This window comes from Pteropus vampyrus, unplaced genomic scaffold, assembly GCF_000151845.1.
Source record: "Pteropus vampyrus isolate Shadow unplaced genomic scaffold, Pvam_2.0 Scaffold20, whole genome shotgun sequence".
NCBI lineage: Eukaryota > Metazoa > Chordata > Mammalia > Chiroptera > Pteropodidae > Pteropus > Pteropus vampyrus.
Genome location: NW_011888801.1, coordinates 291,228 through 308,451, shown reverse-complemented (window position 1 = coordinate 308,451; position 17,224 = coordinate 291,228). Strand labels below are relative to the sequence as shown.

The 17,224-nt window shown below is 35.0% G+C and overlaps 1 protein-coding gene across 4 annotated transcripts in view; it reads left to right on the top strand.

Moving 5' to 3' along the window:
- Positions 1-17,224, top strand: part of ASCC1 (activating signal cointegrator 1 complex subunit 1) — an 81,716-nt gene that overhangs the window by 8,458 nt on the left and 56,034 nt on the right. For all 4 annotated transcript variants that reach the window (XM_011355198.2, XM_023527886.1, XM_011355200.2 and 1 more), the window contains exon 5: positions 2,677-2,855. In XM_011355198.2, coding sequence (XP_011353500.1) covers positions 2,677-2,855 — 179 coding nt within the window. The remainder of the gene's footprint in view (positions 1-2,676; positions 2,856-17,224) is intronic.

Genomic DNA, 17,224 nt, shown 5'->3' with positions numbered 1-17,224 from the left:
AGAGTGTGTCTAATCATTAAATGTAAGAATTTAGTGGAACTAATTTAATTGAAAAACAAGAAGATAAACTGGCTTATTGGTCTTGTAGGGAAGTAAAGTTTATGGAAAAATCAAATTTATTGGTTAGAATAAATTGAGTTGTGATGTGAAATCAAGGCTGCGTTGCTTTGGTGTGGTATTTGCTATCATTTATTCATTTTCTTTTGCCTCTGTTCAATTAGAGAAGGAAATGATCTAGTAGTTTTTAATTTGTCTTCTAGGCAAAGATCTGTTCCAGGCAATGGGATAGCGGAAGAAACTTTAAAATGATATTATTGTAATTAGAGAATAGTTTTTTACAGTTTAGCTTCAGTGCCTTTAATTATTTTCTTCCTACATATCTATTTTAGTCTTTAGACCTATGCTTGTAAATTCTGGTCCTCTCAGATATTTGTAGTTGTGGAATATTTCTAACCTCATCATATTTGCTTTTTTGTCATTATTTGATCAACTTTGCATCTTTTCCAGAAATCAGTCAGAGTACCTTCCAAGTGCCCTTTTCAGCTTACTGTGTTAGAAAAATGAAAACACCTTATTAGTCTTATTCTCTACGAAACTTAATGAAAAAGAACAGATTTAGCATTTTGTACAAAACTGTTACAGAAATAAAACATAAACATGGGTTTTAAGTTTCCCTTCCTTCTACTCCTTTTCCTTTTAATTTTTTCCTCATTTTTCAGTCTCTAGCAGAGCTGATTATAATTTCTACTTTAATTTTGTCCCAGTTTACCTTCGAACCCTCTTTTATCAGTATTCCTCTAGCATAATATTTCAGTGTCTGCTATGGATACTTCCCTTCACTAGGCATTTGAGTCTTTTGGATTTTCAAAGTATTCTATCCGATAATATAAATAATGTCATTAGGAAACACCATATCTCTCCTTCTTACAATTTTTGGTAATTATGTCAATTTTTTATTCAGGCTTTCCGTTAATCCATTCATTCGTAATTGACTTTTTTCCTAGAAATTTCCATCTTATTTCTCTACAGCAAAATGAGTATGATACTTTCATTCTTCTTAAGAAATAGAAAGGTTCTTATAGAAAATTTCAGGTGCTTTAATGGAAAGTATTAGAACAAATAAATGGAATTATTTCTTTAACTTCTGCAGCTGTCTGGAAGAAACAAGCTTTGTGGTCTTTAAAGTACATAGCACATTTTGCTACTATTATAGTTAATACTTAAGTGTTTTTATCATATTCAGAAGTCTGTCTTTTACTCTTTAATAGTCTGTTGAAATGCCAGTTTTGTTTGTTGTCCATATCTTCTGCACCTTTCCTTACTTTCTGTTTTGAACCAGACCTTGCCAGTTCTGAAACCTATAGGTTTAATCTCTGCTTAAACAGAGACTGTGTAATCCCTAAATGGTTTTGTTTCTTTGCAGACAGTGGTTTATGCCTTGTGACTTTTTTCCCCTCCTACTTTCATTTATATGTACATAATGACACAGCCCAGATAGAAGGTCAGATTATACCAAAACATGGACTTTTGGTATCCATACGTATAATACAGATATAGATAAACATTTTAACTTTCTATTTTCATAAATATAGGATAGGATTATATGTAGCATAGTAGACTCTCCTTTGTTCCTTTACTATAATGAATCACTAATAATTTTTGTCTCAGTATTTCAAAAAAATTTTTTAATTTATTTTTAAAATTCACATGACAGAAAATTCAATTTTTTTGCTTTTAATTTTTTACTGTTATATGAATTTCCATGTGATATATTGTTCTTACTTTTAAAAAGTTGTGGTAAAATATACTCAACATAAAATTTACCATTTTGACCATTTCAAAGTGTTGAATTCAGTGACATTTAGTACCTTTACAATGTCGTGCAACCATCACCACTACCAAGTTCTAGAACATTTTTGTCATCCCAAAAGGAAACCCGTTACCCATTAAGCTGTCGCTCCCCATTCTTTCCTACCCCGAGTTCTTGGCTACCCAGTAATATGCTTTTTGTCTCTATGAATTTGCCTGTTCTGGATTTTTCCTATAAATGGAAACATAGAATATGTGGCCTTTTGTGTCTGGCATCTTTGACTTAGCATAATGTTTTCAAGATTCATCTATATTTTCACTGTTATCAGTACTTCATTTCTTTCTCTGGCTGAGTAATATTCCATTGTGATACCACATTTTGTTTATCCATTCATCAGCCGATGGACATTTGTGTTATTTCTACCTTTTTGTTTTGTGCGTAGAGCTTCTATGAATATTTTTATATGAGTTTTTTTTTTGAACACCTGTTTTTACTTCTTTTGGTTTCTATCTAGGAATGGAGTTGCTGGATCATATGGTAATTCTATTTTTAACTTTTTAAAGAACTGCCAAACTTTTTCATAGCAGCTCACCATTTTCATTCCCCTAACAAGATATGAGGCTTTGCTTTGGATCTTTTAAACTCATTTTTCTACTTCATCAGCTGGTCTTAAGGATATTCTGTATTAGACCTCATTCTGCTTAGATCGAATTCATTAGTAACTTTCTTACCTTTGGTACTGTCCCCTGTTCAGAATTATGTATACATTCAGGACTGTTTTAGCTCCCCACAGTATCAAGAAGTCACCTATCTAACAAGCATTAGATGATCCTTAAGCATTTAACACTTTTGTTTTTTGTTTATAGTAATCACTGGCCAGCATCGAAGTGGTGTAATTTCAGCCCGAACTCGGATTGATGTTCTTTTGCTGACTTTTAGAAGAAAGCAGCCCTTCACTCACTTTCTTGCCTTTTTCCTCAATGAAGTTGAAGTTCAGGAACGATTCCTGAAGTTCCAGGAGGAAGTACTGGAGAAGTGCTCTATGGTAAGCAGCAAATGAAACAAAGAAAGTTTAAAAGAATAATGAAGAGTACAAAAATGGTTCATAATTCAAGCACTATATATAAACTCTACTCCCACTAAAAAAAGGTAATTATTTCTGATGGTTTCTTTTAATTCTGAACTAAAAAAATTTATATAGACATCACTACATGAATCTCTGTGTATTACTGAAATATTCGTTAAAATTTTCAAGGCACAAAAAGATCTTCTAAATATACACACCATTCTGTACCTTGTGGATAGCAATGTTAATGAGGTGCCATTATCTGTAGATCTTCTGCCCCTGGGCAGACATGGCTTATTGGGGTTAGTAAATAAAAAAACAAATTTGCATATGGAATATTCATACTTATGTAACAGTGAAATGCTTGTGCCCAGGATAATAGCAGATAATTTAGATTAGAAAACAAGTTTTAAAACTTTTTTGATATAATTTCAGGTAATTTATTTATTTATTATTTATTTATGTGAATTAGTTTCAAGTATATAGTACATTGGTTAGACATCTATATAGTTCATAAAATGATCCCTCCAATTGTTCCCTCCCTCACCTGGTCCTCCACCTAGCCATCATATTAATGCTAACTGCATTTCTTCTGCTGTGCTCCCCATCCCTGTGACCAACTATTAACTACTAATTTATACTTCTTTAACCCTTCACTCCATTCTCCCAGCCCCCAACCCTCCTCCCCTCTGTCCATAACCAAATTGTCCACTATATTTGTGAATCTGTTTTTGATTAGTTTGTTCTTTTTGTTCTTTAGATTCCATATATAAGTGAAATCATATGGCATTTATTTTTCTCTGTCTAACTTATTTCACTCAGCATAATAACCTCTCGGTCTATCCATGTCATTGCAAATGATAGGATTTCATTTTTTTCCAATGGCTGAGTAATATTCCATTGTATATATGAACCATAATTTCTTTATCCAATCATCTGTTGATGGACATTTAGGTTGCTTCTGTAAAAAAAATTATGAAAGTAGTATAGACTTAATGAAAATTTAGAAAATAAGAAGAGATTACTAAAAAGTCACCCCAAATCTCACTATTGAGAGATCATATTGTGGCATATTTGTGTGTGTGAATACACACATATTTAAAAAATATGTCTTGTATATGGTTTTATATCATGTTTTCTTTGAAATTTAGCATTATACCATGATCGTTGTCTTGTTATTGAACAAAAACCTAAATCTTTTTCCTTGGTTTTAGAGACCAGAAAGGAAATTACAGTAGTGATCACTAAAACATGATCTAATTTCAGTAACTGTTCAGATCGTTACCTCTGGGTGAAATCTGGCATTGCCCCAGTGGCATGTAGGAGGAGGAGGATGGTGGTGTGTTGTGTGTTGTCCCTTGGTTCTTTCCTGCCGACACAGCAAAGAGTTACAGGTCGGCGAAATTTAGAAAAAGTAAGATTTATTGAAGGTGCATTTTAGAAGGACATGGGCCATGCTAAGGAGGGCTGCAGCCCTGTGGAATTTGGAAGGTGAAGAGAGAAGACAGAGTATGCTCCAAGGAAGGAGTGGGTTTTCAGCAAGGAGAGCTTTAACAACTCAGAAATGGCAAGGTCTGTTTATATTTGGGTTGTGATGGGAGGTCCTAGATGATCCGTATGTGAAGTTACCTTGACTGACATTTGATTGCTGTATAACACTTTGCCTACTACACATGTGCTTACCCAGAATTTAGTCTTATAATTAGAATTGTTAACTATTAGGCATAAACATGATATTATAATGAAGCTTAAATTGTGGGTAATTTAGGGTAGTACCTTCTGCGCAGGCATCTGTGGATGGTTTAGCCAGTAGCTTTTATGGCCTTTGTGCTCTAGGATTTGAGGTAATTTATAACCCTAAAAGGGAGGTATTTCTGGGAGATCTTTGAAGAAGGTCTTCAAGGGAAGTTTCTATGGTTACAGAACTGGGCCTTCTCTCCTGTGCTCATGCCTAACTACCGAACAAGATGACATTATTTTTAATGGCTGCTTACTATTCTGTTATATGGCTGTATAATAATTTCTTTAATTTTCTATTTTTATTATCATGAATAATGATGTTATGAATATTTTTCTACATATGTTTTTCTGCACTAATCTAATTAGTTTCTTAGTAAATTCCTGAAAGTGGAAAAGGGTATGTGTATATTGGTTTTTGATATGTAGATTTAAATTATCTTCAGGAAATATTATAGTACTTTATTTATATAAATATATTTATAAATATATTTATATATTTATATAAATATATTTATATATTAGATATTATAGTACTTTCTTTTCCCACCCTTACCAACACTCGGAGTTATAATTCTTTACTGTTCATTTATTTGATTATTGGTAAGATAAGACTTTTTCATATGTTTAACTCTTGTTTCTTCATGTCTTGGCTCATTTTTCTCTGAGTTTTTTTTTTTTTTTTTTTTTACACCTACAGCTCTTGGTCTTCCTAGGTGGTCTCCCATCCAAGTACTAACCTGCTTAACTTCCGAGATCAGACAAGATTGGGCACGTTCAGGGTGGCATGGCTGTAGACCCCCTTTTTTTAAAACCATCCTTATATCCTCTTTAGTGAGGTGTCCACATCTTTTGCCTATTTAAAAATTATTTTCTTACTGTTTAGTTTTGAGAGTTCTTTCATATATATTCTGGATACAAGTTCTTTTAAGGATGTGTAATTTCCAAATATTTACTCCCAGGCTGTAACTTGTGTTTTAGCGTCGTTGCTGAGAAAAGTTTAAAATTTTTATGAAGTCCAATTTATTAATTTTTTTAATCTATTGTACTTTTGATGTCATGTCTAAGAACTCTTTGCCTAATCCCAAGTCACAAAGGTTTTCTGTTTGAATTCATACTTTTGCTTTTTTATATTTAGATCTATGATCCAGTTAATTTTTTTTATTAGGTGTGAAATTAGGTTGAAGTTCATTTTTTTACATATGGATGTTTATGTTATTTTCTCAATCTTGTTGTAAAGTGAAGAATAAAAGCATGTGTAATAAAATAGATCAATGATTGATATCTTTGTTTCTGGAAACAATGGACCTAGGTCTGATTCTGGGTTCCTTGTTCTGTATAGACTTGGGCAGCAAACCTCTTCAAATCTGTACAGCTTGCTTTGGAGAGTTGCAGGAAGGATTAAATGAGATAACATAAAGTACTCAGGATGGCACTTGATACATAATAAGCATTTCATAAATGGTATTGGCTACTCTTACTGTTTTTATGGCTGGTTGAAGTTATTAGTATTACTTAGAGTGTTAGGAGTAGATGAGGGCTGTCTCTGATAGTTGTGGGCAAGGTCAGTGAAAATATTTCAGGCGAAAATCTCTACAAGATCCTTTCTTCCTTTTCTTCCCTTTTCTCTTTTTCTCTTTTCTTTTCCTTTCTCCTGTCCAGTTCATATTAGTCAAGCTGGGTCTTAGGTGTTAAAATATGGTGAGATATAGATATACAGATAAAGAAGTATTATAATCCAAGTATGTTTGTCGGGTAGGAGCTGAGAATTGATCAAATTGATTTTCTAAGAAGGAGACTATGAAGGTGAGTAGATTCAGACTGGGCAAGTATTAGTAGGCAGTATAAGCACTGTGTAACCCATTTTGAAGTGACTAATTTGGCTTTTATGTGCTTGAACAGGGCTTTTCTATAAGTCAAATGCTCAAATACTATATAGAAAATTTACCATCAGAATATTACTAATTATCTTTAGTAAACCATCAGGATGTCTTTATTCCTCAACATTTTATAGCAAGATGATTTCATTTTCAGAGAGAGTGGGAGGTGTGGTATGAGAAGGTCAGGAACACTGAAGCTTTAATATGGGCTGGTAAATTTGGGGTAAGTTTTGAAATAATTTATCTTGTAATTATTTATTTTTTGGAACGTTATAAATACCTGGTATGTGACAAGCAGATTATAATAGATTAGCCTTTTTTCTCTCTGTGTGTATGTTCGTGTATGCTTTCTCACTTTCCTTTTGGCTCCTGACATCATGGACTGACAGGGAACAAATATTTGAATAATTACTTTCACTTGGCTGGAGTGAGATTGGCCACTGAGAATGTCATGCTGGCCTTAATCAATCCAAAGTACTTCCTTCCTGCTTCCAGGGAGACTTCATACTGACATTGCCTTCTTCCTGCTTTTAAATTAGGTCTTGATGACAGCAGGGAAACAAGCCTAGCAGAAAAGAGTAAATAAGTAAGAGACCATTATATACCTATTAATGGAAGAAATTTTTAGTGAATTTCATTCTGGTAAACGAACGACAGGCACTTGGCTATCAAAGCCTGTAGATATTTTCCAGTAGTACTCTGTATTTATTATGCCAACTTAGGAAGTTCCAATCTAGTAGCTTTGAGGTAGTAGTTGTTTCCTGAAAGACTGTAGCATTCAGTCTTGTTTTGGTTCCTCAGAAACTCATTTGACGTTTCTGATAGAGTTTCTGATAGAGTCTTGACATGGTCATGTAATAACCATCTCAAATAAGATATAGAACATTTGCGTCACCCCAAAAAGTTCTGTTGTATTTCTTTGCAGTCAGTTTCACTCCCTGTCATCTCATCTACCAGTAATTTCAGGCAACCACTTACCTGCTGTCACTATTAGATTTCCCTTTACTAGAGTTTTGTATAAATACAGTATATAGTCTTCTGTATGGCTTTTTTTGTTGTTCAGCATAATATTTTTGAGAGTCATTTATGTTGCGATATGTTACAGTAATTTCTTTTTATTGCTGAATAATATTCCTTTGCTTGAATATACCAAAATTTGTTCATCCATTCAACTGTTGATGGACATTTGGATGGTTTCTAGTCTTCTAGTCTATTATAAATAAAGTTATTACATATAATCATTTGTGCAGAAATCTTTGTATTAAGTATAGGTGTTTATTCCTCTTGAGCAAATATTTAGGAGTATAATTGTTGGATCAAGTACAGATATATATTTGGTTTTATAAGGAAACGGTTAGACCTTTTTCCAAAGAGGTTGTGCCTGTTCTACCACAATGATGTAAGAGTCTTTAGGTTGCTCCACATTCTTGCCAGCATTTGGTGGTGTCTTATTTTGCTTTTGGCCACTCTGGTAGGCATGCTGTGGTATCTCATGGTTTTATTTATTTATTTTAATTCCCCCCTGCCCCCCACTTCCACCCCTGACCTACGGATGTTGCCATCTCCCCCTTAAGAACTGGATCTCTGAAGGCGGGGCATCTCCTCCTACGTGCTCGCAGCACATACCTGGGGGCCTGGCACACCTGGGGCCTGGTACACTGGGGAGCCTAGTGCACCTGGGGTATGGGCTGTGGCTCCACCGGGGCTTGAACCCAGGACCTTCTGCATGTAAAGCAGACGTGCTAACCACTACTCTATGGAACCACCCCTCATGGTTTTAATATTAACAGTAGTACCCCCTTATCTGCAGAGATATGTTCTAAGACCAGCCCCCTCATGGATGCCTGAAACTACAGATAGTACTGAACTGTCTGTATACTATGTTCTTTCCTATATGCACATACACTTTACAGCTTCTCTTTGGCGTATCTGAGTTGCCAGCATTATTAATCTTGTGTTTTGGGGCCATTATAAAGTAAAATAAGAGTTATTTGAACATAAGCACTGAGATACTGCGACAATCGATCTGATAATCTAATGGCTACTAAGTGACTAACAGGCAGGTAGTGTATACAGCATGGATAAGCTGGACAAAGGGATGAATCGTGTCTCAGGCTGGACAGCTTAAGATTTCATCATGCTATTCAGCATGGAGAGAAAACAAAATTTCCTACCATTTGAGTGCAGTTTTCTCTTGGTTAGGCATTTGCTTGGTTGTTGCAGCTTCTTAAATGGTTTCTTGGTTGTTGCAGCTTCTTAAATGGTTTCTAGAGTTCTCCCGAAGCTACTTTGGTCTATATGTTGTTGTTTATTTGGTATTTCTCTGGGGGAATGAGGGTCTGGATCTTCTTAGTCTGCCATCATGTTGATGTTGCTTTCAGTTTGTGTAATTTTCAGGCATTATTTCTTAAATATCTTTTCTGTTTCCTTTTTTTCTTCTTTTTCTGGAACTCTGAATCCACATACATTAGACAAGTTAATATTGGTTACTGCACAGGTTACTGAAGCTTTGTTCATTTGTTTTCCAGACTTCGTTTTCTCTCCCTGCTTCAGTTCGGATAGTTTTTGTAGCTATGTTTTCAAGTTCACTAATTTTTTTTTTACAGGTCCTAATCAGTTGTTAATTCCATCCCATAGAATTTACATTTTTGCTCTTTTTTATAACTCTTGAAGTTACATTTTTTAAATATTATCCTTTTTGCTCTTTAATATCTTCATATTTTCCTTAAAACAGATGAGCTTATTTGTAATAGCTATTTTAAAGTCACTGTCTGCTAATTCTTTTAGTGTAGTGGCATTCTTGATCTATTTCTATTGACCAATTTTTTTACTTGCTTATGGGTCACATATTTCTGCTTCTTGCACATCTGGTCATATTTTATTGGATGGTGAACATTGTGAATTTATTTTGTTCAGAGCACATTTTGTTTTTTCCCACTAGAGTCTTAAACTTTGTTCTGGAAGATAGTCATTTGTGGATCAGCATAATCATCCCAAAGCTTGTTTTTAAGCCTTTTAAGGACAGATCTAGAGGATTATTTACTCTAGGGCTAAGTTAGCTTCATTATGAAGGTGCATTCCTCCTGGAATCTCTGCTCATTGCTCTCTGTATTCAAGAGTGGTCTCTCCACTCTGGCTGAGAACTTGAGTGTTTCTCTGCTGTTCGAACTTTCAGTATTGTTTGGCTTATTACCCTGTGCATGAGCAGATTGTAGTTTTTGTTTGTTTGTTTGTTTGTTTTATAACATAGGTTCCTGCTCTTCAGTGCTTGGCCCTGCAAATTTTGCCTTGGCATTCCTGAATTCCAGTTTTTGTCACCTCCATTCATAGGGAACACTGGGCTCTTTTTGGGTGCCCCACTCTAAGCCAATGTCTGGAAACTGTCTCTAGTCAGAAAGCCAGCATGGTGCTTAGTATTTTTGTTTCTCTTTCTTTAGGAATCATAGGCCATCACTATCTGTTATCCAATGTCTGAAAACATTTTTTAAAAATATATTTTATCTAGTTTTCTAGTTATTGATGGCAGGAGGGCAAGTCCTATAAAGTTAACTCTTCATGGGCAAAAGGAGACATTCTCATACATTTTTAAATTTATATAACATAAAATTCCCATTTTTAAAATACACAGTTCAGTGGTTTTAGTACGTTCATTATATTGTGCAACCATTGCTGCTATCTAAATTCTAGAATATTTCTATCAGCCCCAAAAAGAAGCTGTTACTCCTTGTTGCCCCTGTCCCTCTGTCCCAACAACCACTAATTTAATTTCTGTCTCTATGGATTTGCCTATTCTGAATATTTCATATAAATGGAATCATACGATATGTGACCTTTTATGTCTGGTATCTGTCACTTGTAATGCAGTCCATGTTTTATCATGTAACACTACTTCATTTCTTTTTATGGCCCAATATTCTGTTATATAGATATGCCACATTTTATTTATTCATTCACTTGATGAACATTTGGGTTATTTCCACTTTGGGGCTGTTAGGAATAATGCCGCTATTCATACATTTTTTTCTTTTAATAATTTGTAATATTGTAAACAGGCCTGAGTTTATCAGTATTTTTATTTACTCAGTTTACACTAAGTGATATATAAAATAGCAAATAATTATTGAGCTCTTGCATTGTGCTCAACAGTGTTCTGAGTGCGTCCTGTGTTTATTTTGTTTAATCTGCAGTCCATCTGTATGAGCTAGATACTGGTATTCCATTTACTGATGCAGAAATAGAAGTTTAGATTGGGTAACTTGCCCAAGGTACCACAGCTAATGAGTCCCACCATGCTCAGTAGAGTGAATGATACAAAGTTCTGTAGGACCTAGTAACTGCTCTAATTTATATAGTCCAGTAGAATGAATATATGTATATGTAAGTTCTGGGCATCACTGTGGAAACGTATTTGAATGGAAAAAAATCCTGTTTAAACTGAAGATATTTTGATGGTTGCTTCTCTGTTAACCAGTTGCACCAATCTTTCAGTAGGTATTTTCATTGGGACCAGCCTTGACTAGAATTGAGTAGTAATTTGCATAGTATTGAGGATTTAGAAAAAGAGCAACAGAGTCTTCCCAGTTGTGCTTGGGTTTTCAACTCCAAATTATATCTTATTTCCTAATTGTTAAAAAAAGATGTATGGATCGTATATCCTCCAAGGACTTTTGTTCATTAAGCATTATCCATCTTCAGTCCTGAATCGTACTGAAAGAGGTGAGATTCTTTATCTTCTAAAAAAAACATTAATATTATTATTTTTTCTTTTCTTTTTTTTTGAGAAGGTGAATTTATCCTCCTTTATAGTTTATGTCAAATATATCAAGTCCTTTTGGGATCTTTGGGGTGAAAGGTACTATTGAAATTTGAGTTTTATTAGATTACCTTCACACCCTACCCTGCTGTATTAGTTTTCTATTGCTGATAGTAAATTGCCTCATTCTTAGCACTTAAAAGAACACCCATTTATCATCTCACAGTACTTTAGATCACAAGACCTGGTGGGCTCAACTGAGTTCTCTGCTTAGGGTCTCATGAGGCTGAAATCAAGATGTTGGCCAGACTGGTTTCTTATCTGAAGGCCCTGGGGAAGAATCCCTTGCAGGTCCATTCAGATTGTGGACAGAATTCAGTTCCTTGTGGTGATAGGTCTAGTTCCCATTTCCTTGACATATGGCCCCTCTAGCTTCTGTTAAATCCTTCTTGTGCTTTGAATCTCTGACTTGTGTCACCAGCCAGAGAAAACTCTGCTTTGTAAAGAGCTCATGTGTATAGGTCAGGCTCACTGGGATAATCTCCCTATCTTAAGATTGACTGTGCCATATAACATAGTATAATCACAGCAGTGATGTCTCCTCACATCCACAGTTTCCACCCATAGTCAAAAGAGAGGAGACTATACAAGGGTGAGGGTCATTCTTAGAATTCTGCCTACCACAGCTATTAATTTTTAACCATTGTTGTGAAGGTCACATTTTTGATACAACAGACAACTTTTCTACTTCCAGGTCTTATTTTGTCCTTCTCTCACTCTTCCTTGAACTTCTCTTTTCTTCCTTTAAAATAGTCGACCTCTTTTTTTTCTGTTTGTTAGCATGTTTGTCCTTGATCTCACCCTAGACTCTCCAGGGAAACTGAATTTACCTTTTAGAATAGCATTTCCTCAAATCACCTTTCTTTGTGCTGATCAATTATATAAGAAATGTTGTTTGACTATAGACATTATCACCATTATCCCTGTACTTCAGCTCCCTAAGCCTGAGTATTTAATATAGGATTTAACTGCTTGCAGAAATATAGTACTGTATGATAAGTGCTATTAGAGGGGAGTGTAGTGGGTACCCAGAGGAGAGGTTCTCCAGTGGTTAGAAAAGGCTTAATAAGGGAGGTGACAGAGTCTTGAAGGAAGAACAAGAGTTTTGCCAAGCTCGCAAGGGGAAGATGAACATTCTGGGCAAGGAATGGGGGTATACAATTCCGCTGTGTTCATGAGAGAGTGAGGAGTATGTTAAGAATGGAGCCTTAGAAAGTGGGTAGGGTAGGGAAGAGATAGGTGTTAAGAGTTGAAAGGTGAATGGTATCCTCTTGGTTGTGAATGGTCATGAAAGATCTTGTGTGAGTTAAGGATTTTGAATATATAGGTATTCAGGAACTAGTAAAGATTTTAAGTAGAGGCTAATATGATTAACTTAACATTGTAGAGAAATAATCCTGAAGGCAATGTGGAGGTTAGTTTGAGAATTAAGGAGTAAGGTACCAGTTAGATACTATTGATAAAGTCTGTTGAAAAAAAGACTAGGGTATGTAGCATATTCAGGAGGGGATATATTCCAGAGATGTTTCAGAGGTCTTCTTTAAAGTGGCGATAATAATAGTACTTACCTTTAGTGTTGATATGAAGAGTACATGAGTTAATAAATTTAAGATGTTTAGAGCAGAGCATGGCACATAGCTAGTACTGTATATGTTAGCTGTTGTCGTATACCACTTACCGTATGGAACATGAGGGAAAGTGTGGCATCAAGAAGCAGCTGAGGTTCTCACTCGAATAGGTGATGTACCATTAACCCGTCACTAACATTCGAATGTGACCCATGTCTATCTTTGGGAATAAATGTAGGTTGGTAGATGGATTGCTAACTAGTGCTTACAGGTAATATTAAGGAATAGTTAAGCTTTTAGAAAAGTATTTTTAACTATTGCGCTCATTAAAGGAAGAGGGATGATTCTTTAGTAAAGGGGAGATGCTCTTTGCTCCTTTTTAATAGGTAAGGATATTTAGAAAATGCAGTCCTTTTTCTGGTCAGTATTAAAACCTGACATTTGAATATTTGTCCTTTGTTTTTAAGAACCTCTCCACTTTTCCATAATTATGTCTGGATAGAATTTATAAGCCAGAAGAATCAAAACTCTGTTTTCTGAAGCTTATTTAACTTAAGGTATTTTTATTAATAGCATATAGAGACTCTCAAATCAAAGTCAGCTTTAGGGAATGTTCTTAAAGAAAAATAGAAATGAATCAGCAGAGCCTAATTTAGCTCTTGATGGTGTTTTAAAAAGGAGAGCAAAGATGAAATTTGTTTAGAGTGTTGCAAGGTCATGTGAAAAGAAGAGAGGGAAGCCTGTATTTATACTACTATGTTCCAGAGGCTCCACATATATTTTATTTAACCCTCAGAAAAACCCTGAGAAGGAAATGCCTTTTATGGATGATGAAATTGAGTTTCAGAGTGACTGAATAACTGACTTTAGGTCACACTGTTGATAGGGCCCAGAATTAGAATTTGAACATAGCCCTCTCTGGTTGCAAAGCCAAAAGCTCTTGTCACCAATGGGCCTTATTTGAATAACTTTCCTATGTGCATGAGGTTTATGTGGTCTGCCTAGAAGTAATTTAATGGAATTTGGCCACAAAAAATAGAAAATATAATGAACGTAGGAGAAGGCTTCCATGCTTATTTCCTTTTTTGCCTTACATAGAATATCAGGAAGTTAATTGCTAGATCCCTCACAAGTACCTATTTTGTACTTTTTTTATAGATTTTGTGGGAGCATGTAAAAATTTTATAGGGTCTTTGCCTTAGAGGTAAACTAGGCTTGCCTAGTTACAGCTGGTTTGCAACAGATTTGCAATTAGAACCCTAGACTCTGTATTCCAGGTTAAAGGCCTTTTATTGCTAAATCACAAACCTTTGTTATGCTTGGAGTTCCTAGAAGATAATATATGTGAATATAATTTGAAGATTATTTTTTTGCTTCTGGCTCTCAGCATATACTGTCAAGGTGGAATACTATAATTTTTTTTACATTCTGTGTGGTGCACATTAGGATCAAATTCATAGACATTCTTTTCTAAAGTCTCATATAGTGGTGCCTTATCTTTGGGATCTGAGACTGAAGAGGGGCTCTGGCAGCTACACCTGCATTCTGTCCCATTTGTGTGGAAAGGGTGGTTGAATTCTAACTGAGGCTTTAAGGAAGAAAAGATACTGGTTTATGGTGGGCTAATCCATATTTCTCTTTACTGGCCTTTTCCCAAGTTTGACATTTTTAGATTTCACTATACCTTTGATAATTGTTCATGCTGATAGCATTACTGCCCCAGTGGAGCCTGAGTGCTGGGTTAAAAGTAAAATCAATGAAGGGCCAGTGATGATGTGGTGATTGTTACTGGTAAATCATGGAGCAGCAGTTTGAATGAGAGGGTTAAGGTCTTGCCCCTGGGACTGCTGAGTTATGACGTGACTTTAAACTCTGAACTGGGGTTTAGGCTTGCACATAAACTTTCTGTGGAGGTAGCTTTTGCATGCATTTTTTTTTTTCTCTTAGATGAGACCTTATTTACAAAATGAAAAAACTGAGACTTACTGATATGACTTAGCCATAAAGAAACCTTTTTTTTTTTTTTCATCCAGACAAAACTGTTCCAGGGAATTTCTATTACTTCACCCTTTGCTTCACCTTGCTGGGTGGAAGGTCACCGCCATTAGAATTTTCAGGCGCCAGCCTGGTTGGCCAACCTAATGGAGTAAAATAGTTCTAACTCCAAGTAATGGTGAACTTGGAGCAGGGCCCAGTGTAATTAAACCCCTAGAGTAAAGAATTTGATGTTTGTCTTTCTTCATTTCAATGAAGAGGCTTGTGGGTGGGAATATGATATATTCTGAGCAAAGAAAAATAGTGGCTCTAGAGATTTATGCCATTGCCTTGAAGATTGTTTGGTTTTACATTAAATTTAGATAATTCAGTAAGAGAAAAGTTTTCTTAGTAGATAGCATTCCTAGGCAGGGTAAAATTTAGGATGTTTCTACATTTATTAAAAGGCTGTCCAATTGGGTCACATATAACTTATATAATTTCCAATACTGGTAAAGACTGTTTGAACTCTATGACTCAGAAGTCCCTAAAAGACTTCAGATTATATGGCATTTTCCTGCTCTTTTGTGTTCTCTATGTTTTATTTCCCACTATTCAGTGTTTTCTTGGTAAGTGAACTCAAGTTGACAAAAGTGGTAGGCTCCCAAAGAGGAAAGAAAAGTTCTAGAGCTTTTTTCTAAATAATAAGATAATAAATTTGTATAGTTTTAAACCACTAAGTTTGTGTAATTTGTTGTAGCAGCAATAGGATACTAATAATTTAAAACTCACAGAAAAGTTGTAAGACTACAGATAGTACTCTTTACTCATATTCACCTATTGTTAATATTTTACTCTTTTGTTTTATCATTCTCTTTCTTTCTTAACTACTTTAGAGTGCATTGCATAAGTCACAGCCCTTTACTCCTAAATACTTCAATATATATTTCCTATGAAATCAGAATTTTTAAAAATAATAACAGTATAATTTTCAACTTCGATAAATTTAACATTGATATTTTATCTATGTTTTACCATACCATTCTAATTTTGTCAATTATAGCATTTTTTTTCCTCTAGTATAGAATCTGGTCTAGGATTAGATGTTGTATTTAGTTGTTATGTCTCTTTAGTCTCCTTGAATCTGGAACATTTCTATAGCCTTTCTTTGCCTTTTTTTGACATTGACTTAAAAAAAAATGCTTCTTTAATAAATAATAAATTTAAAAAAAGAATTTTCATTTAGGGTCTTTTTGATGTTTCCTCATAAGTAGACTGAGGTTATGCATTTATGGCTAGAACATTGCATAAGTGATGATATTTCTTTCTCTGAGTATCTCATCTAGATACAATGCCATGCATTGGTAATGCTAATTTTTACTCTATCCAGTTAAGGTGTTGATTAATTTCTTCACTGTATAGTTACTATTATTTTTCCTTACAATCAGTAAGCAATCTGTAAAGAGACATTTTAAGACTACACAAATATTCTAATTCTCAACCAAATTTCCCCTTTGATTTAGCATCCTTTGATGATTCTTACCTGAACCAACCTATGCAATGATGATTGCACACTTATGTTACACCAACTTTCGTGTTTTCTTTTTATTTACCAGTTGACATTCAATATTCTTCTCATCTGTTACTGATACAGAATCATACATTTCTATTTTTTCAATAGTTTATAAATTAGTCTTCTTAATTATTTTAGTGCTCAAATTAACCCTGACTTAACCAGTGTGGGAGGGCCTTCAGGCTGGTTCCTGCATTGGTGACGTGCCTTCTTTCCACCCCCAATCCCCCAATTATTTCCATACTTTCTGGCATAATGAGATGTTCCAGGCTTATCTTATACTTCTCTGTCCCAGCCCTGGAATCATCCATTCCTCTAAGAACCCTGGTTCCTTTTAGTGGGAAGTGGTATTTGGTGCTAGTTATGCTCAGGATATCTTTGCTTCTAGACCCTTTTCTGTGGACAGAGCTAGAAAATATATGCACGCATACACACACACACACACACACACACACACAACACATGTACATACATACATATCCGTGCATATACAGCCATCCCTTGATATCCTCAAGGGATTGGTTCCTGGACCCCCTGCAGATACCAAAATCTAAGGATGCTCAAGTCTCATGTAAAATGACATAGTATTTGCACATAACCTATATTTGCATACAGGCTACAGCAGGGTATACCTACACATGACTTTGTCTGCACGAATTCAGCCTAGTGCTTGGTATGTGACAAATTAAGTTTTGCTTTTTAGGACTTTTTGAGATTTTTTTTCCCAAAATATTTTCGACCTGCAGTTGGTTGATCTGCAAATGTGACACTCACAGAGACAGAGGGCTGACTGTATATATTTT